The sequence below is a fragment of the Numenius arquata genome, chromosome 7, assembly GCF_964106895.1.
Source record: "Numenius arquata chromosome 7, bNumArq3.hap1.1, whole genome shotgun sequence".
In the NCBI taxonomy this organism is placed as follows: Eukaryota; Metazoa; Chordata; class Aves; order Charadriiformes; family Scolopacidae; genus Numenius; species Numenius arquata.
The window spans coordinates 21,562,313-21,583,406 of record NC_133582.1 but is presented as its reverse complement, the minus strand read 5'-3'; the positions used below and the strand labels follow the sequence as shown (position 1 = coordinate 21,583,406).

The window sequence follows — 21,094 nt, the reverse complement described above, 5'->3', positions numbered from 1 at the left end:
TGGACTCTAAGCAAATATAATGCAAATTTAGTAGATTTCACTCAGGAGGCAAAAGGATTTGGTTAACATCAAATTCAGTGGTCAGTAATCCCACTTTCCCTGTCCCTTTCCACCCAAGTAACACAAATATTTAAATTCCCCAAATGGTAAAGTTCAGCATCTTGAGCCCTGTTAAATCTTATAAGCCAAAGTAAATTCCATTTCTCTGATTAAACAGAGAGTATTTACAAAGATCAAAAATAAACAGTGCGTGTGAGTTGTTCTTTTTCATACCACCTGACTAAGCACTTTTTACTTTAACATCATTCAGAATGATGTTTCCACTATGCATTTTTGTCCAAAATAAAAGAAAAGGCAGTCCCTGTTTCAGGCATGAAATCTTGCAAGAAGGTGCAAGCCCAAGTTCTCTCTGTACCACCTTTTCACCATACTTTCCTCTTATTTCCTTCCTGATAGCAATTGTTTTTGAAGTGAGGTTCTCCCTCCAAGATGCTCAGTACAGTTGTCTTTAGTCCTTTCCATTGAATCTAATGTGTCTTTAAGGCAAAAAAAAATATAATAAATTAAATATAAACCCCCAAGTAGTATAACTACTGAGAAAATACCATTAGAGAGTCAGTCAATTTTGCTAGTATAAGAATGTTAGTCCTCATTCCCTCAGTGGTTCTCCACAGAAAATTAAAAGCTGTATTATGAGAGCCCAATTAATTGATTTCTTCAAAAGACTTGTGGTAAAAGGCCTAGTAAAAGTTGCTGCTTACAGATAACAATACTTGTCACAGATTAGGACAGATTCCTTGAGCGTTGGGAGAGTTTTATCTCACATTTGCCATTTCAGTGCCTTCTTATTCCCTCTTCTGGAGCATTTCATGCACAGTTTTACATCTCTGGAGTCAACAGGACTGAAGACCGTGGGCACAAAATGATGCCCTTGGTGCTGGCCACCATCAGAGTCGGGATATTTGAACATACAAAGCTGGGGGCATGGGCAAATTAAGCCAATGGACTTCACCTCAACTCACTAATGAACCATTCAGTGGCAGGAGAACACGGACTCTCAGAGCCCACCTGGTTTGGTAGGTCATACATCATATTTTCAGATGCAATTATCCAGTGCAACTCTCCTCAAAATAACCATCTCTGATTAACGTCCAAGAAGAAACACCACCATTTAAAAAAAAAAAAAAAGACTACTAAATTATTTATTTGTGTTCTAAAGAAGAAAACAATGGCTAACTTTGAAAAATAGCTCAAAAAACAAAACACCTTTGAAAGCAATAAAAGGAAACACAGCACTACTAGAGCACAGATCTCACTGCTGCCTTCTAATGTAGTTCTCAAGACCATGGAATCACACCATTGCATAAGGAAACACAACAAAATGAAAACTGAGATCTTTGTCTCATGACTCTCACTACCCTTCTGTGTGCAACAGCAGGTGGAATATTGGTTAAGCCATTTCAAGATTTAGATCAAAACTCCATACTACTGCTATACGAGTTCCTTCAAAAATAGCAATATCAAAGTGAAGAAAGTTCAAAGATAAGGCTGTTATTTTGTTTTATGAGTAATAAAAATGTATAAATGATAAAAACATCACAGAAAAGGAATATATATCCTTGTAAAACCAAGGCACACTGCCACAGGAGTGAATTACTGGTATTTTTAACACAGCAACTCAAACTTGCACAGAAAACAACTATTTTGCAGATTCTAGTTTTTCATTTTAATAAGCATTAAAGATCATAGGAGACAGCCAAGAGTTATGTAGTATCCTTTACACCAATGTGCCTGTGCCATGTAAAGTGCATTTACAATGAGCAGAAAGAAATGTAAATCACTGTATACTCAGTCCCAGAAGCTGCTGCTCAATTTAATCCTGACCCAGCAGAAGAGCCAAGCACATGCTGAACTTTGAGTAAGTAAATAGTCCCCGCTAACTGTCTAATCACAGTGCCCCACGCTTTTCAGACAAATGATGTAGAGCCTGTCTCCAATGGAATCAACGAAAAAAAAAACAACCGGTGTGGCAGCAGCAACCCATATTTCATTAGCCCTGTGCAAAATGACAAGATAAACTGATTACTTCTAACTTGCTGCCGCAGAAGCTACAGTCTGAATTTACAGGAAGCCAGCCACTTTGGAATAAAGACAGAAACGTTACCTCTTATTTATGGCAAAGGAGCCTGTACAGCAGGAGTTACTGCAGTTAGCAGACTGAGCTCACACGTCAGCCTGTGCCACTGTAGCTTGCCTGTTCACCCATACCTTAAGGTTCTAATAACCTTGCTATTCAGAAGTTCTTGGATTTTTGTTTTGTTCGTTTTTTCTTTAGCCACCTAGATTTGTAAGGAACTTCAAAATGAAGGAGAACTAGGGAAAGAAAGAAAAGATGAATGTTACCTGAAGGCCCTCGATGGCTAATCTAAGCATGCTTGGTGTGAGCTTGGAGGCCTGCTTGAAGGTGAAGTTGCTCCAGTCTATAATCAAAACAAATCCATTCACTTGAAGCTCCGGGTCTTCTATCATGGCTTCTAAAGAAAGAAGTATGGCGCGCAAAATATCCACCAGTGTGTACCTGTGAAGGTTAAGGGGAGAGCTGGTTAGGAAAGGAGCAACGACCACAGACGTGGAGAAGTTCTGAGAGTTCTTCCTTTGTACTGTTTATCAAGAGGTTAAATTAAAGGGGTGCCAACATATCCTTAGCAGTCCTGGGTATGTAAAGCTGGAAAAGTCTCAAAAACTCAATTAGTTGAACGCATCCTCTGGAGCAGGATTACGTACGTCTAGACCATCAGCCAGCCAGAACAAACCACAGGAATATAACTAACTGTAGTCTCCTAAGCTGCTTTATTATCTATGCTTTTTATTAAATGTCTGTACAAACATACCTATGCAAACAGTATTTTTCTAAAATCATAATGATACCAAAACCAGAGTCTAACACCAGATGCCTAGACCCAAAGTTTCCTCGTATATTTTTGCAAGAGATTGAAATAAAAGCTTCTACAAAATTATCAGCCAAAAAAGGAATTTTCACATGCTCCCCTTGTCCCTCTCTCTGGGTAATGTTTTCTCTTAAATCTACAAAGGGTATTACAGAAGGCTGATTACTCAAGAATCTTGAAAGCAGAAAGTAACACACACTAGGGCTTTGAGGTGTTTCTGGTTAAGAGCAATAGCAACCTTTAAGAGTTACTTAACTGCCTTCTGAGTACTGAGTACTTTGTATATCCAAATTATGTGGTTTCAGAAGTAAGTCTGGAAAGCGGTATTCATTGGTCCTAGAATTTTCTGTATTAAATCTGGGGTTAAATTTAGAGATGCCACCTACAATATGTAATTATGTGGTTTACATATATGCACGTAATCTTTTCTTAGATTGATGAACTTGTAAAAGAAGACATAATTCCATATTGCCAAGCCCTGATGAGTATGATCTTTCTTTTTGAAGCTAAAGCACCTAATACAGCAGCTCAATAGCTTAAATATATACAGCAATGTCATCTTAGACTGCCATATAATAGAGTTATTAATCAACTTGCAGTTTAGGCTATTGAGTTTTGTTTTTTTTTAAAAGGTGAAACACTTGAATTATCCAGGCTTTTTTAAGAGATATGAAAGTAATAGTTTGTTGATTTTTTCAAGGCTTATCTATGTTTTATATCTAAAAATCTTTTTTAAAAGTAAGATATATAGTTACTGAAACAGATATAAATTTGCCAGTCCACACCACAGTATCAGATGCAGCATTAGAAAGCTAAACCAGAAAAACATCAGCAAATATTCCAGGAATAAAAGAAAGAGTTAAATCTTTAGTGTTTGTGCAGATATTTTTAAATAAGGCCTTTTAAAAGCCTCCCATGATGGTATCAAACATAGAAGTTCTCAAAATTATGAGTCCCCTGAGAAATCTTTACCATACTGCATATGTAGCAAAGAGCCTGTGTGCCTATTTAGAAATTACATTAAATTATACTGACTTCTACTTGCTTTAATATGAGTGCACTGTTCTATTGTGTACATAACCATATTTTGAAAGTATCTATAAAAGGAAATAACATAAATGAAATTAATCTGCTCAAGCTGACTCCTCGCATCTTTCCATCTTTTTCTTTCAGCCAAATAAAACTCAGTGAACTTCTCAACTATGCATTCCTAGGAAAGGGACTAGGAAAGGACTATCTTAACGTCAGCCTAACACAAGTGAACAAGACAAAGTATGTTTTCCCCAGAAGACATTAGGGGAAGCATTGTTTTACATGATTCTTCTCTTCATTTTGGAAACCCTTATTTTGCTTTGAATTTGGTTTAGCTGACTGGGATAAAAATTTTCATATTCATATTTTCTGAGATTTAACTTTTTTCTAAGGCTTTACTTTTCTGAGATCTAAGGTTTACATGAAGTTTGGAATGCTCTCTCCTTTTTGTTCAGGCTTTTTCAACTGGGGGAGGAAACAGTACAAGAAAAATTCTTCTCTCTAATTTCCCTATGGAAATCTTCAAAATGCTAAAACTCTCCATCTCTTTTTGACGGGGAGGGGGGGGTGGGGGGGGCGCAGGAAAGACCATTTCTCTAAATGGAATGCCCTTAAGCCAACCTGCCTGGGGGCAGAGGGACTGCTGATGCTCCACCTCTCCCCAGGCACAGCAGCTCCCTCAAGCCCAACTGCTGGATGTGTGGGGAAAATGCCACCGTCGCTGCTGAGACCTCTGAAAAAGCAAACAAACACTCACCCCCAGCACCGCAGTGTGAGGAGTGACCTGAGGAAAAATGAAATCATGCATCGGCTCTTTCCCAAATGAGTTTGCGCATGTATAATGGGACATGTAGGGAGTGTTTGGCAGCATGAAGACTATAGATGGTTTTCCTGGCACTAAAAATGTCTGAGTTTGCCTAGTGTATCTGCAGACCAGTCTTCCTATCCAGTACAACACTGGTGCATGGAGAGTGGAGGGCACCTAATCAACATGGGAACTAAAAATCCCCTGTTTGACATGCATTTTGTACAACTGCCAGCACCAGGATTAAAACATATGCTTAGCCTGAGGGAAGGAGGCTTACAGAGTCGTGTTCAGGGTCAGGGCTGGGCTCAGACCATGGCCAACTGCCTTCAAACCCCTGGTTACCTCCACAAGGTGGTGAAGGTGTCAGAAATACTATTTTTTTTTCATGAAATTAGATGGAGGTACACCCTCTAAGAGGCCTTCCCAGGGGAAATATTGCACTGGGAAGGAAATCACATCAGGTGAGACAGTGGGAGAGCAGCAGCATAATGCCTCACTCTGAGGAAGACCATCTATCAAAGCTCATACAAGAAACAGACATTAAAAATACTCAAATCCTAAAATTAGCCTCAACCTCACTTGACGTTTTTGCTGCCCTGCTCAGAGGATCTCATACTCCAGGAGAAGAACTCCACGAAGCAGAAGGCTTCTGCAAGCACCCTACATCCAGTCCAAACAGATGGGTCCCAAGTTCCTGATGTAGACCTCTAATGTCCTCCCTAAGGAGTTCAAGAAGACATCACGTGCTTTGGATTAACGGCTCCCTAGTGGCACAAGGCTGCTAGAAATCTGGTGCCTTAGACGTAAAGATTCTTTTTTTATGAAGCCAATCAGATCTCTAAGACTGGCCATAAAATGCTTTTATATATACCTAAGTGATAAAAATACACCTAATTATGTCCAGAATTCATACAAGTCAATGGGAAAGCTGTCAACAAGACAGGATTTCATCCACCACAGAGAGTAACAAATGGCCGCAGGGCTGGGCTTCCACAAATCTATGGCAAATTCACCATCACTGTAACTCCTATTGCAGGTTTGCTAGTATTCTTACACTCCTACTGCAGTGTAAGAAATACAGTCCACAACAACAACGATATTGTATGTTTACTCACTGAAAAAGACAAAGGGTTGTCTTCTCAGTGAAAACAAGTCCTGAAGAACACAAGTCTAGCTAAAAGTAAGCATAAACACCTTCTGCCAGAGGAAGGTACCTGAAGTATTCTTTAAGTCTAAAAAACCACATTTGGAGTCGACAGAGACAAGTCACTAACAACTAAGCTTTCCACCTCAAATACCCTTCAGCGCAATTAGTTGAGGATAGGAGCTATCCTTCATTCTGTGATGGACCTCTTCTCTTCGTTTTGACACCTTACTTAAGTACAGCACAGACAACCAGACAAGAAAGGCAAATCCATTAGTGGATATTTAAAGCAGCTTTTACTCTGGACACATGCTGAGGCAAGCCAGAGCTGTAAACCCGGTGCGATAGATGAAATCTTAGGTGGTGCAAATGGCAAGCTGAGTATTGAAAGTATCAGCTGAACAGCCCAAGCAAATGAAACATGATTAAAGAAACCATACTGAAGCTTTCACATAGCACAGACTTATTTGCATAAAGACTCATCTTTAATCCACTGCAGCTCCATGTTGTTCAACACTTCACCTCACTGCTACTACTGTTCCTGTCAGCACCAGGATGCACAGGCTCTGCCATAAAATTCACGCCAGCCTCGGCTGGACTTTAGGGAAATTTTTGCACTGCTGAAACTTTTATTCCACACTGGAATTACTTTCTATATAGATACAGAAATATAACCAATCAAATGGGAGAAAAATGGGATAAGCTAGCGAGCGTGAAATAAAATTGGTCTAAGATGGCTTTTACTGCCTTTCTACTTTAAAGAAAAAAAAAAAAAAATCAACATATTAGCCTTTAATTTTAAGGGACCATGATGTTCAGTCTGAGGGAAGATGATATGGTGTCATTCTTACCAATCTGTGTTAAGTAACAGTGTGTATTTAGGGGACAGCAAGTCACTCCTTTTGCCCTGGCCCCAGTTTCACAAGGGCTGCTCCAGTGCTGCCGGGTAGGCAGGGTGTGCTGGGCCTGATTTGCTGCAGTGGCTGTAGTACCCTGGAGTTAGGCTGTGCAGAAATAAATCCTTATTTATTTATGGCTAAATTCAGTTGCATTCACTTGTTTAAACAGACTCTTATGGGACATAGCGTAGCTAGCAAGGTATTACTAATTGCTAGGATAATCGAGAACTCACAGTTAATTTAAATGTATTTAATGCCCTCTATTTATAGAACCGTGATTAATTCAACGGAGAGCTTAGACAACTTTTTTTTTTGCCCAGTTGTTACTGGGAATAACAAATGCTGGAAATATGTTATCACATATATAATGTACTGTTCATGTTTCTTTTCTATGTGAGTCCCAGCCTGAGCTCAAATGAGGTGGGGACTGGTGTGCGGACACATTCTGCTACTTCTTGAAATTTTTCATTCAGGTTGACTTTAAAGCAAAGAGCCTGGGAAGGCCTGACAAGTTAATAGCCACACTGACAGCGATTCTTTCAAAGGCTTCGGGATGGCTACCATTTGTACCACGACAGCAACAGAGTTTTCTAGGGTAATGCCTCACTGAGGTCTTGATTTGTCAAGAACAGAACAGCTCAAACAATTAACTGAGCATCCTGCTCTCTTGTAATTTAACAGTGGCAGCAATTTCTCCTTTACAAAAAAGAAATTATTTGAGAATTTTCCATGGGACATGAACAAATTCAAGGATTTCTGGAAAAAACAGTCTGGCAGACACTGCTGTCAGCTCTTGGTAGTACTTAACCAAGAGGCAAAGGTGAAAGATCATAGTGATGTGGTCTATGCATCCTCTTCACTCCCAGAGGCCCCTGTAATTTCCACCAGGCCAACAGAAAGAGAAGAGACAGAGAGATGCAGGGTACAGATATCTCGTCAAATCCAGCTGTGTCAGCTGTTTTCAGTATTTTATGTTCTTGATGATGGGTGGCATCCACCATATCATCTGTTCAACCAGATTCTGGTTCCAGTCAATTCACGCTTGCACTGAATAACGCATAATCTGATTCGGCAGAATTACCGTACTATCTTATTGTTATTTGTCATCTCTCCCCCACCCCCCCAATATCAAGAAATTTCAAATTATTTTGAGAATTAAAACTGAGTGGCATGAGCCTTCCTCTCAGGATGCAAACTGTTAGCTATAAGAGATAAATGGTAACTCTTCTTTGCTTGAATTTTAAGATCATCACCATTTGGACAAGTAAAGGTTTCTGTCAAATGAGCTCTTGTGCAGCTACGGTTTAAAAGAGAAAGCTGGTCAAGTCTCCGAGCCATCATCCCATTTCTAACCTACTGCTCTTGCTTAATATTTTTAGGATTTCAGTGAAACAAGAGCCCTTGAGATACACAAAGGAGTACCTAGAAATGATGCTTGAGGTCTCCTCAGTTTGGCAGTCTTGGTACAGATTTGAATGTAGAAAAGATGGGGGATTGAAGCTTCTCTTATAGCTATCCTGCTTAAATAGTGGCAGCGTGCCACTAGGGACACTTATTCTAAACACCAAAATCACCACCAGTGTTACAAAAATGCATAGAAAAATAGAAACTGCCTCGAATATTTTACCAGATTACCTTTTAGATTCAGATTTAATACCATTTATTACCCCTTTATGTTAGCCCAGTGCCTAGTAGTCACAGCCCTGGATGAAGATTCAGCTGATCTAAATTTTACATTAGCATTGATTAAAAAAAGATCCCCAGCCACAACACTCAGTCTAAATACAAGTGATAATAGGCAGATACAGATACCTGGGGGAAAGCTAGGAAACAATAAGATAGCATCAGTCAGCAGGAAAACTGTAGAAAAAATGACAGTGTTTGCACTAGTTAATAATTATTATTTGAAAGATATTACTTCCAAACAAAAATTGACTCTATTAGCCACATATTTTGTTATTGTTAATCTGTTATTATTGTTAGCATTACTATTTATTTTGTCACACTGCCTCCATCAGAGCTTGAAAAATACCCTGCTAACTTGCCTGTGGTTAATAGTGAGCTGAGGAGCAGCCCAGCCTCCTAAGAGCTACAGAATTGAAATTTTCATTTAACGTGAGGAAAAGAAAAGTTTCTAGCACTTCTGCACATGAAAGCATAGTTTTGAAAGCAAATCAGTGGACTCTGTCTTTGCCTTGCTGTCACTCATCCGATGCAACAGCAGAGCCAAGGGTACGGAGTGCGGTGGATTTCCATATTCTCTGAGGATGGTGTGAGCTGACTGGGTCCCTGTGACACAGACAGGCACTAGGTATCGCTGCACCTTTCTACTGCACTTTTCTATTGCACTTTCTAGGGAAAGTTCTGAGATAATTAATACAGGGAAAGATTTCAAATAAATAGCATCAAAACAGACTGATTTTCCTGGGGAATTTGGGTCTAGGTGCCACGAAGCACATAGAAGAACATGTGTGACAACATATCCCTTGCCACTGTGTCGAAGTTAATTGTACCATTAACTGAAAAAAGCTTCACCAGCTGGACACATTAAGGAAAAGGGAGTCTTCAAATGCACTTATACACCTACACGCCAAATGTAGTTACAAATCAACAACCTGGAAGCTAATAGGGAAGGCTGATCCCTCCCCGAGGGCTATCCGGCCTCCTGGCAGGAATGCCACCCTCTTCACTTTCCCCATAGTAGAGACTGGGGAGGGTGGGGAACTGGGCAGGGTCCCATTGAAAAGCTGCTGGGCTACTCAATGCTTTATCTTTCACCTGTCCTTTTTTTTGTTTGTTTGTTTTAAATACATGTCTGGTTTAGTTGCTCAGATGGTAGGACATCTGGTACAGTTTTCAGGCCCTGCTTTAGCTTAATGATTTAACATCTAGTACACAGGCTTGTTTTACCATAGGAATTTTTTGCCTCCCACACTTTTCTTTCTAATTGGAACGATGTAAATCATGGGCTGCCGGTGCTATATAAATCATCTATAGTATGTCTGCTATTCATTTAAATAACAAATTGGAACTTTTTATTTCTAATTGTTACATGCTGGCCATAATAAGTTGTAAACACATGATAAATTTGGAGGCTTGCTGTGCTCTATTAACTTAGTTTATGAAGCATATGAAGAGGCCCTAACAAGACAGACTTCAAGAAGTAATCCTCCCAGTGCTGCTGCCAGAGGAGTACTAGTTTATGTTACTGTAAGATCTCAAGTCAGTTAAGGCATAAGCTTGAGACATATTGCATAGCAGCTCCAGTGTCAGTTCCATACACAGTGCTCCCCAGGTTCAGTTGCTGATAACGGAAGACCCTAAACTAATTAGAAAAGAAAGTGAACTAGCTGCACTCCCGGCTCTGTCACTGACTTGTCATGTGCCTTGGAGCAAGCCACTCCCGGCAGCTGGGCTTCAGGTCTCTCCCCTTTGTCTGAGTGGTCTATCTGAAAACAAATCCCTGGCTCTGAATTACAGCCGTACAGTGGGCGGGCAGTGCTGAAGCGCAATAGGCACCCAATTGCAAACACGGCCATTAGGTACTCTGGTGTACCCCACTCACTTCGCTACTATAATATAAATGTACCAACAGGTACCAACTGTACCAACAGGACTTCATGAAAAAGATTACAATAAATTTAATGGTGTGTCAGCTGATTCCATGCAGTTTAAATATCAGCACATCCAAAATTAAGAAGAAAATAAATCTATTCTTTTCACATAGCAATTATTTTTTTAAATGCTACTTTGTCTCTGAATTTGAATTCTTGGTGTTCTTTTGACTAGGAACTAATGATCTGAAAGATGTCACATCAAGCTTTGGGGTTTTTTTTTGTTAATGAGAAATAACAGTATAAAGTAGGCACACTATCTTTAACAAGGGAACGTCTTCATGGTAGACATATGACTTAATAAAAGGCCTAAACATCCACCTCTTTGCTAATTCTTCATTTGGGGATTTTTTAAGAGTTTTTGAAGCTGTTTTTAAAATAAAAAGTTGACCTGGTCCTTATGTGGGCAATGAAGCTCACCCGGAGAGTCCTTAGCCTCATCACCTCTGCTTCCTCACTCAGCTTCTTTGGCTCCATCTGCCAGAAAACTGAAGCAGGGAAAGGACACTGGCCCCCGCTCTGCATATGTTCACCCACACTTTCTAGTTGTTAACAAGGTCGTGGGCAGTTTTGATTTGTGCCAGACAGCTTTCTCCCAGTCCCTGGCCATGATTCATGGGTTAGCAAGGGCCAGGAAACTCTCCCCATAGGCAGTGTGGATGTGGCCACCCTGTCTGGAGAGGAGGAAAGCCATGGGGGGCATGGCTCTCTCTGGGCGATAGTCATCCCAACCTGTAACACAGACTGCTACAGGGAGCTGTGGGGTCACTCCCTGCAACAGCTATCGACACAGCCTGCAAGAGGACAGCCACACAAACACTTAAAGGGCAAGCTTAAGCATGCCAGTCCCCCAAATGTTGTCCTTTCTATCCCCACTGCAAGCTATTGAAACACTCCCCACGTTTCAAAATAGCTGAGCTTGGGATATCTGCACTGAGCACTCAGCACTGCCTGTGCTGATGGCACAAAACATGGTTGGGGTTCATGTGAAGGCGACTAGCAAGACTTTTAAGTTTTGTCACTATGAAGTGCTTCAAATCCTAAACCTTCTCTCAGGCTGGGAGACTAGGGAAAGCCTCCAGGAGCTAGGAAAAGCCTACAGAAGTAAGCTTTAGAGCTCACTCTTAATGAATTCATTCATTTTCATGTGCTGAAAATCAAGCAATTTTTGTGGATGTAATTTTAGACTGCAGGAGAAACTAGGTATGACACCCAATGAGGTATTTAGAATAACCAAATAGTGTCACATAGTATCAAGCTGATTGCTAGAAGAAAGGGCCTTGGTAGGATACAGCTCTTGGGTCAGCCTGCTAAGTCATCTTCAGGCCACAGAAGTTCCAAAAAGGATCAGAAATTGTTCCAGGGACTGCATTGGTCTCCTTCAATTTGCTGCCAAAGCTTTGTGTGATTGAATCTTAATATGCAGGGAATTCACACTTGGAGCAGCATGAGTGGGAAAAAGAAGTGGTTACTCTAAGTTCCACCCTGGCATTTCCAGGTGGCTCGGGAAGAGCCTTCTTTCGCTGTGGGAAAGGATTCAGAGCCTCCGTTTCCTGCACAGGCAAACTTTTCAGTTCAAAAGCCATGATGGATACTCCTATTCTACACACAGCATCTCCCACTTTCTCCTACGGCAACTGGGCAGCTCTGTGTGTGCTGAAGCAGACAGACCAGCACAGGGATTGCAACCAGCCTTTGTCAGGGGGCTAAGCACATCATCTACTGTTCCAGCTCACTTCAGCTAAGGGGAGGCAGAAGAGTGTAAACCTCATATCAGCCAGTTGAGAAGACCACCCGAGCAGTTCCTGCTTCCCTCCCAAAATTCAGAGCCTAAAGGATGAGAAGGTTGAAAAGGCCCTAAGCCATAAAATACATTTCTTCTTTCTCTTCTCTCTGCCTTGCAGGCTGCTGCCCAGCCCCCTGTGGGCAGAGCAGGGTGTGTCCCTGCCCCCCACCCATCCTCTGCTCTGGCACAGCTTTTCCCACACATTGCCCAGGGAAAGAAGGGGTTCAGGCGAGCGGGTGGCTCTGCTTTTACCTGCTTTGGTCCCAGTTGGCAGCAAAAAGGACGAGGATCTTCCTGCCGTAGTGGTCCAGGTTGGCCAGCCCACCGGGGAAACCATCCTTCAGCGCCTGCTTGATGCCCGGGTCCGTGGCCTTGAAGCTCTTGAACATGTCCAGGTTCTGCTGGCGATATTCAAAGTACTGGGCCAGGAGGCGAAACGCCTCGAAGTGCTGAAACTTCCTGGCACGCAGGAATCGCAGGATGAAGGCATCGTCGGTGCGGAGGAAGCCGATGTCCGGCCGGGTGATCACCATGTCCCGCACCTCCTGGATGTCCTGGTGCAAGGTGTCGGGGTTCTCGTTCAGCTCCAGCCGGGCTTTCTCCAGAGTCTCCGGGGAGAGACCTGCCTGCAAATGAGTCATGGCGCTGCCCTCCTCCTCCTCCCCGCCTCTGCTGCCTGCGCTCCTCAGCCTCCCGGCCGCTTGCCCCCCGGAGGCGGGGTGCCCCGGCACGGCCGGCCGCCGCTCCCCCGCCCCGCCGGGCCTCGCCCCGCCGCTCCGCGGCCCCGCCGCCGCTGCCAGTCCGGCCGCCGAGAAGCGAGCGGCTCCCAGGCAGCCGGGTCCCGGGCACGGGAGGGGAGGCTGGCACCGAGACTGGCCCCGGGCTGCTGGCGGAGGCGCGTTATCTCTCTGACATAGCGCCCGCCCCGCCGCGGGGTCCGACGCTCCGCATCATCCCCGCAGCCCGCTCCGCCGAGGCGCCGAAACCCGCCGGGGACGGGGTTGCCGGTTGCCGCCCGCCCCCGCCGGTGCCGGTACCGGTGCGGATCTCAGGCCGGGCTGCAGCGGCAGCGAGGGGGACCCGGCCGCTAGGCAGGGCGAGGGTCTGCCGGGGGCTCTCCCCCGGCCCGGGGCTGGCAGGGGGGCTGCCCTCCCCGGAGCAGCACCATTTACGTAAGATCGGCGCTCGCCCCGCTTCGGAAGCGTCTCCCTGGATTTGACGGAGGCTTAAAAAAAGAAAAAAGAAAAAAAAAAAAAACCAGCGAAAAACCACCAAACAAAAAAAAAAAAAATAAAACCACCAGCGAGGAGGAGGGCAGCCGATCCGCAGGTGCTTCGCCGGTACCGGAGCCCGCAGAGACAAACGGGAGCCTCGGCCTTGAGGATGCTCGTCCCCCTCCCGCGCCCTCCTCCGCTCCACGCCCCGGCTCCCAGATGGCACCAGCCGGCGCGGGTCTGCCGGCTGCGCGGCCCCGCCTTGCACACGCACGCGGGCACGCGCACAGGCGCGCACCCGCCAGCCGCACCTGCCCGCCGCCGCGGAGGAACCGCCGCCGACAACGCCAGGCGGGAGCCGCCCCCGAGGGGAACGGCGGTGGGGAGGGGCCGGGGGGCTGCGGCCGCACCGCGGGGTCTCCGCGGCGGGCTGGGGGGATACGCCGTTGCGCGAGGGCGCGCCGCGGCAGCTTGCGCCGGGGCTGCGCGGAACAAGATGGTGGTTGTCCTGCGGTGACGGGGCGGCGGCCGGCGGGGCGATGGCCAAGGGGCTAACGGGGCCCTCGGGGGGGCGGCGGAGCATCCCGCGGAAGTCGGACCAAGGGCCCCGCGTAAATCTCGGGGTCCTGCCAGCGGCGAGATGTTGTTCATCAGGCGATGGCTTTACGCGCAATCCTCTCTTTTGGCTGAATTGCTTAACGTGAAACACTGTGAGCTCCGAAACCTGGGGGTAAAATAAAGCAACCCTCTTTTATGGCCTCGTTTCGGAGGCAACGTTGTTGTAAGTTGCGTTGTATTATAAAGGGCAAAAATATCTTGCTTCTGTGTATTGAATATTCCAGTGAGGAAAGATGCCGGTTTTTTCATGCGGGAAAGTTTGATGCTGCAATCTGCTTTCAAGAAAAGTTCCCACTGAAGAACATTTGACCTTTGTCTGAGGGACCGGACCTTTCCGATGCAAATACGGCTGAAAATGAAGCTTACGCGAAAGATAACGGCAAACACGGGGAAGCCTAAAACATGTGCCGCCTCCTCCTTCCGATAGGAAGCGCAGCTCTTGGATGCTGCATTGGGCTCCTTTCCCAAGATGACATCGCCAGAGCACACAGGCTGAATTATTGAAAAGGCGCTGAGATCACTGATCCGTACAGAGAGTATACACGGGGAATACACCAGCGGGAAGTATAAGATGTGTTCAAAGGCAAATAAAGGTACTCATAAAAACATCTAAATGATACTCTGCATTTTCTGCAGGCCATCATCAGATGAAAGAGACGACCTCCACAGCGGGAGGGAGCCCTCAGCAATGCGCTTGTTCTGAGCGTGAGTCTGTGCAGCGAGCAGTAGTTAGGCGGCAAAATCATCATTCTTCTGGGGACTAAAGGAAGTTTTTATTTTAATAGGCCTTTATAGGGTCTTGCAGTTCTTCACCAGATCCCTTCTTTGTGCTAAATAGGGATCGAGTTTTACCTCTGTCTTCATAGCTGCCTCATCTCAAAACACCTGCAGTATGGATGGCTGGAAGGGCAGACAGAAGCACCAGTCCTTCCTGAGCTGGGTACCAGACTGCAGTGGCACAGCTTGAGGCAAAATCTGTTGGAAGGACCAGTCTGATAGTGCCCAGTCATCATGGCCCCGCTTTATCCCATCTGAATTTCACGATGTGCTTTGAGATGCCTCACACGAGAGAAAGACACGCAGTCTACCTAAGGACTGAATTACTCTCTAGAAATGCTTATTTCTTTGTCTGATAAAATGCCTTTAAATTAGCCCCCTTACGTAGATGTGATTCATCTGGGTTGATAACTTTTCCTTAGAGCACCTATTGCTCCAGAAATAGTTTGTGTTGGTTTTTTTTTTTCTGTTTTCTATTATTCTTAAATCCTCATTTTCCTTTGCTCTTGCTATCTTCCTCTGTATTGCTTACATATTCCTCAGCAAAGATCCTTTGAGAACAGCTGTTTCCATCACCGCTAAGGAACCAACAACCAAACTTTTCCTGCCACCGTTTTCCATTCCTGATGCTATTGCTCTGCCTTATCCACTGCAATTAAGCTAATAAAAGAGCAGGTCACGTGACAAGTGCCTTAAAGTCACTCGGTGCAAGGCAAGCTGCAGGCATTCAGTGTCTTACAAGATCAACTCCGTAATATATCCTGTCTATGACCTCCAGTAACGCATTCCTCAATTTGCTTTATTTTTCTTTTGCGAATGGAAACACACACATATATTAGATTTTCTTATGTATTCCTGCACGTAGATGCACTGGACAAAGAAAAGAAGTGAGCTAAGGCCAAAATTAAAATATTAACAATTTTGAAACTAGAGAAAATATTAATTCTACAGATTATTAATTTTTAAAAATATAAGAAAATACATGGAATTTTATCTGAAAACTTTCAGTATTGTTCCATTTTTTTGTTTTCCCCATTTCTTACCATATTTAAGCCATTCTTCTTCTTACCCTTTATAAAATAAAAAAGCACAGAAAAACACAGAGAAAAATGTGGAGGAGGATGATAAAAAAATATCTGGAAGCCAAATATATTAATTCATTTCATCAAAACCAATTTCTGTACATTTCCTTTTCAAAGCAAGGTTCAGTCTCCATAAAAATTGATTTAATAATTCAACAATTTCTAAGGGATACTTTGCCACATTAAAATGAAATTCACCAAATATTAACAGTATTTCAAGAAAATCATTTTGCGGGGAATAGTTGAAACGTAGATCAAAATGTCCTCATCATGAAGGAAATGGTTTACACAGCTCTTTCCTGAACACAGCAGATTTAGAAGGCTGGCACTACAAAAACACATGTAGCCAGGCAGCCTGAAGGTAGAGTAGGTCAAAGAACAAGATTTTGGTCATGTTCTACCCAAGCCCCAGATGGGTCTTATTATGACAATGACCTTTTTTCAGTATTTTGACATCTTGCATGTAAACACATGAAAGATTTGTTTTAAATATAAATAACTTGGTAGAAGCAATAAAAAAATGTTTCTGTCATCTGTAAGCAGATTTATCAAAGCATTTAAATAGTATAATGAAGAAATATGTGTTTTCCAATATGTCATCCTACCTAAGTCATGAGGGGAAAAATGGAGCCACTAATGCAGTTAGATGCAACATACTGATGGCACAGTGTCATTTATTTATTGTACACATGCACTTTCCCCTCTGTAAAACAGTGGGGGTGTCTGACTAAATCCATTGTGTAAATCTCAGCATCTTTTCACTTGCACTTGCAAACTATTATTTTTCTTTGATGCTTTTACAGTCACTTTTGCCTGAACTTCATACAATTAAAATCCAAGCGCCCTGCAATCCTGTAAGCACTACAATTAGGCACCTGATTAGAAATAAAAATAAAACACAAATTTAAGACACAAAGGTGTTTGTGTAGGTGTTTGATATCAGAGACGCCAATTCACATTCAGAATGAAATTGTTTAAAAATAGCAATAGAACAGGGCATTCTGGTACAAAAAGGCAACAGAGAAAGCTAAACAAATTAAATACGAGATGGTGGATAAGGAAATAACTGTATTAAGACCAATATCGGTACCTCACTTTCTCTGGGGTGGTTTAAGACTCCAGGAGGCTTTTGCTGCTGTCTTTGACTTGCAGTTACATTGTCCTCAGCATCCTGCTCTGGGTATTCCTTCGGGACAGCTGTGCATATAGGATCAAACTTCCAAGAGAATTTGTCCTATTTAGCCGTAATATAGCTAAAGAGATGAGAAATATGTTTGAAAGCGCATATAACCAGGAATATATACTCACATCCATTCCTCTTCAGCAGTGTTTATATAGGTGCATATAGCTGAGTGTGTCCTTGAAGATTCTGAAAAGGGCTAAATAGAACTTTATCAAAAGCACCTAAATGACACCTAAATTAAAAGCAGCTAAATTCAAAGTAGGTCCCATTTTCAGAATCAATTTAGAAACTTCATTCAAACATTTTAAGAGCACAAGAACAACTGTAGGTGGTCAGAACAAGCATCTTCATAGGTTCATAGTGTGCCTCTAGAGTGGCTTAACGTGGAAGCCTAAGGAACAGTATCAGTTAGTGTTAGGGTCCTAAACTCCTGAAATATTGTCTTCAATATGAGTTAACCTTGGAAGTCATTCGTTGACCACAGTGCTGTAACTTAATAAGTTCCCACATGACAGCTGTGACTTCACAACTGATCTCATGCCATGATCTTATCTCACTGCAAGTGGCTGATAAAACCTCCCAGTTTAGACCTCAGTGGGAGCCATGTGAGGTTTAGGATTCACCACAGGTGTCATTCTGTAATTGGGCAAGTTACGGGAATGCAGTCGTGTCTGAGCATGATGGTGATCCTTACTTAAGTGTATTTGTAGAAAATGTCAGGATGCTTGACCTAGAAAGTCCCCTTGTATCTGAAACAAGGGAACTTCTAGAACTGAGCTCTGTTGGAAATCTGTCTGCGACTTCAGATGCTGACAAGCTGAAAAATCAGCTTCTGAGAACAAACTAGTCATCTGTCTTTTATTCATCATCATAGGTCTCTAACAACATAAGGATAAATAGCCTTACAGTAGACAAGGGATAGCATCAGACCCTAATCAGAGAAATATTTCAGTATGACAAGCCTACTCACAGAATCATAAAAAATAAAACTGGAGAAGGGATTTTAAGAGATTGCCTAGTTTATCTATCCCCCAGCCTGATGGCTGTTTGTCTGAGTGATATTTAAAAACCTCCAGCAGCAGATACTCCACAGCTTCTCTAGACAGTCTGTCCCAAAGCTTCAGTATCCATGCAGTACATTTTTCCCAATGTCTGGCCTATCTGTCACGTGCTGCAATTTAGCCCATTGCTTTTTATCTTATCTACTGTAGACTGACAGAGTAATTTCTTTATTTGGAGACTGGTATAAAGTCTCAGGTAAAATCTCTCCCCTTTTTTTTTTCGGCTGCACAAACTCTGTTCTTTTCAATCTCTGGCATTTAAAACACTTCAGATGTACAGTATGAAGCATGGTGGGGACAGTATTTTGGTGGGCTTTCCTCTTCTATCTACATGAGGTCTTTCCATGCCATTTTTACTGTTGGAACAGATAGTCTTCCACAGGTGAAATTCTAAATTGAATTATTTAATCTGTCTTAAAAAAGTCAACATCTCACAAACAGATGGTACATAAAAGTTTCACCCAGCATTAGGCCAACACAAAATATCTTAATAGCTGTATTACTTTGGAAAAAAAATAAAATAAGCCCAACTCCAAACTTAGGCAACTGCAGGACTCTATCAAGCAAGCTCAAATATTAATTTAGTGTAAGTAAAAAGGTATCTGGAAATGTAATGAAGTTCATTGTTATATTAATACTGCATTAACTGGGAGCAAAGCAGTCAGACATATTTCACTGCTATAAAAATTTGCATATCAGAGATATGTAGGAAATAAAAGATAATGAATTCATAACTGAGCCAATAGTTTCAGTAAGCTTAGTCAAATGATGAGTTAGGACATTAAACATTCCGAAATTTCGGTACAGAATTAATACAGAATGCTGAAGAATGCTAAGTTTGGAATAAATGCTCATTTTATTAAAAATGGATGAATGCAGTCATGGAACAAAATTATTCATTAAATCATTTTTAATGCAAGTAATAGAAAGACACGTAAGTCTGAAAAGCTCCCAGTGATGATCTGCGCCTTGGCTTTCTTGAAGTCATTATCCAAACTTGCATATCTAAGTAGAAGGTGATCAGTTTTTGTCCTTGAGCACACACCAGCGTATGCATCAGATGGATGAAAGCCACATTTGGATGCAATGTGGAATGACGAATCTCAGTTGTTGTATGGTACCGGCATTACCTGTGCCGGAATAACGGCTGACTTCACAGCCTTGGAGACCAGGTAGTGTTTGGTTTGACTGCACAAAGTAAAGGTGCTTGTGACTTCAGTGAGCCTCATGTAGTTTACGGCTCAGGAAGCTGAGCACCATCTAAGACAGTATCAGCTATTTTCTTCAAATCCTGATGGGAGAGATGCTGTAGAATGTGTTCACTGCTGTGAAGGTACTTCTGAAACTCCTTTGCCAAATCCATGGACGTGTTTTCATCTTTTCAAGAGTGATCTTTAGGAACCTCAGTATCTCCAGCTTTAAAATCACTCAGTGGATTTGCTTTTAGAATAAGTTGCAGCTTTCATCTAACTGGAAAGACTGCAGTGCTTTGTTTCATAAAGAATGGTCTTCTGTTGCTAAAAATCCAGCCTTTGCGAAGTTTTCTGTGGCTTATTAGTTTCCCTGACTTATCTTTCTGTCTGTCTGTGTGTCTTTCTAACTATTTATCATGTTTAGAGCTCATTTTGTACCAGGCAAGTAAACATTTCCTATTTGAACTATTATATCCTGTTTTCAAGCTCTCATTTCCTGGTATTTCTTCATAATATTTTTTAACTCTTACTCTGTCCACGTGATCAGGTAACTCTATATATCTACACTGGAAGCCTGTTTTACTCCTCGTGTGACACGGATGCCTGCTGGCACACACAGCATGACGCGTTTTATCTCTAGATGTGGCACTTTGGACACCATCATATTTCTTGATAAGACACATAGGAATTTTTTCTCTTTAACATATCATCTCCTTTAGGATACTCTTCCCATGATATGTGGTTTCATAAACAGTTTCATAGGTAGTTTTAATTACAGTTTTAGTTTCAGCGTTCTCTGGGCAAGCTTAATTCAAACCATGCCTGCAGCAATAATGATATATGTGACTCTGCCAGTTGCAAGCTGGATGCAATGTCTGATATTAATCCTACAATATCACCACACCATTTCTGGCAGTGTTTGATCCCCACATCTAGACACAATAACAAATCTTAAATCGTTGACTTTGTTACAACCACTGATCACATTAATTGGTGCAACCTACAGGTGATCTCTTCGTGAACATTAATGTCACCTTCCGCACACAGCAGCCATAGAAGCCCCTGCTCTCTGTAAAAATTAATTATTTTCATCTAGCATTACTATATAGTACTTTGCTGAAATTTTACCAGAAATATCCATTCTGATCTTAACGGTCATAATTTATATCATTTTGAATGACAGAGCTTGTGAATTAGGCTTGATTCTGTCGGTCACTTTGAAATACCAGAAATCGCCCGAAAGCAAAGCAAAGCTGAAGTTAGCCTGTCCTCCTGAGGCAGCATTTTCAGCTTGTTCAGCAAAATGTACTTATACTCCATCACAGCACAAATACTTATGTGGCAAGATAATGTAACTACCATGGGCTATGTTTGGTGATATAATTTCATTAGGATTTTCCATTTTTCTCCTTTCTTTGAAAATTGTGCACATCATCCATATATTTTGTGATTTTCTTTTTGGAGAATATCATAAGGCATGAGGAAGCTTGCTGCCTCTCAAGTTTGTCTGTAGCCTTTTTTTTTTTAGTTAAAGAATTCAAGCTGTTTGAGAGCTTCATCTATTTACTAAGTCAAAAACAGATTGCACCCAAAAGCTATCGAGTAGCAAAATTGCCTTATGCTGTAACTTGTTTCAAAATAAATGGAGCCATTGAAAGTCATTAAACCAGAATGGGCAGAAAGGTGGCCTTATTTTCTAAACTTACACACACAGAGAGCTTGTTGTCACGGCATT

General features: G+C 42.4%; 1 protein-coding gene across 1 annotated transcript in view; it reads right to left on the bottom strand.

Moving 5' to 3' along the window:
- Nucleotides 1–12,935, bottom strand: part of CLVS2 (clavesin 2) — a 51,101-nt gene extending 38,166 nt beyond the window's left edge. Inside the window, exons 1-2 of the mRNA XM_074150761.1 lie at nucleotides 12,484–12,935; nucleotides 2,404–2,578 (exon numbers count right to left, since the gene is read on the bottom strand). Of these exons, the coding sequence (XP_074006862.1) occupies nucleotides 2,404–2,578; nucleotides 12,484–12,872 (564 nt within the window). The 5' untranslated portion in view covers nucleotides 12,873–12,935. The remainder of the gene's footprint in view (nucleotides 1–2,403; nucleotides 2,579–12,483) is intronic.
- Nucleotides 12,936–21,094: the final 8,159 nt, after the last annotated feature.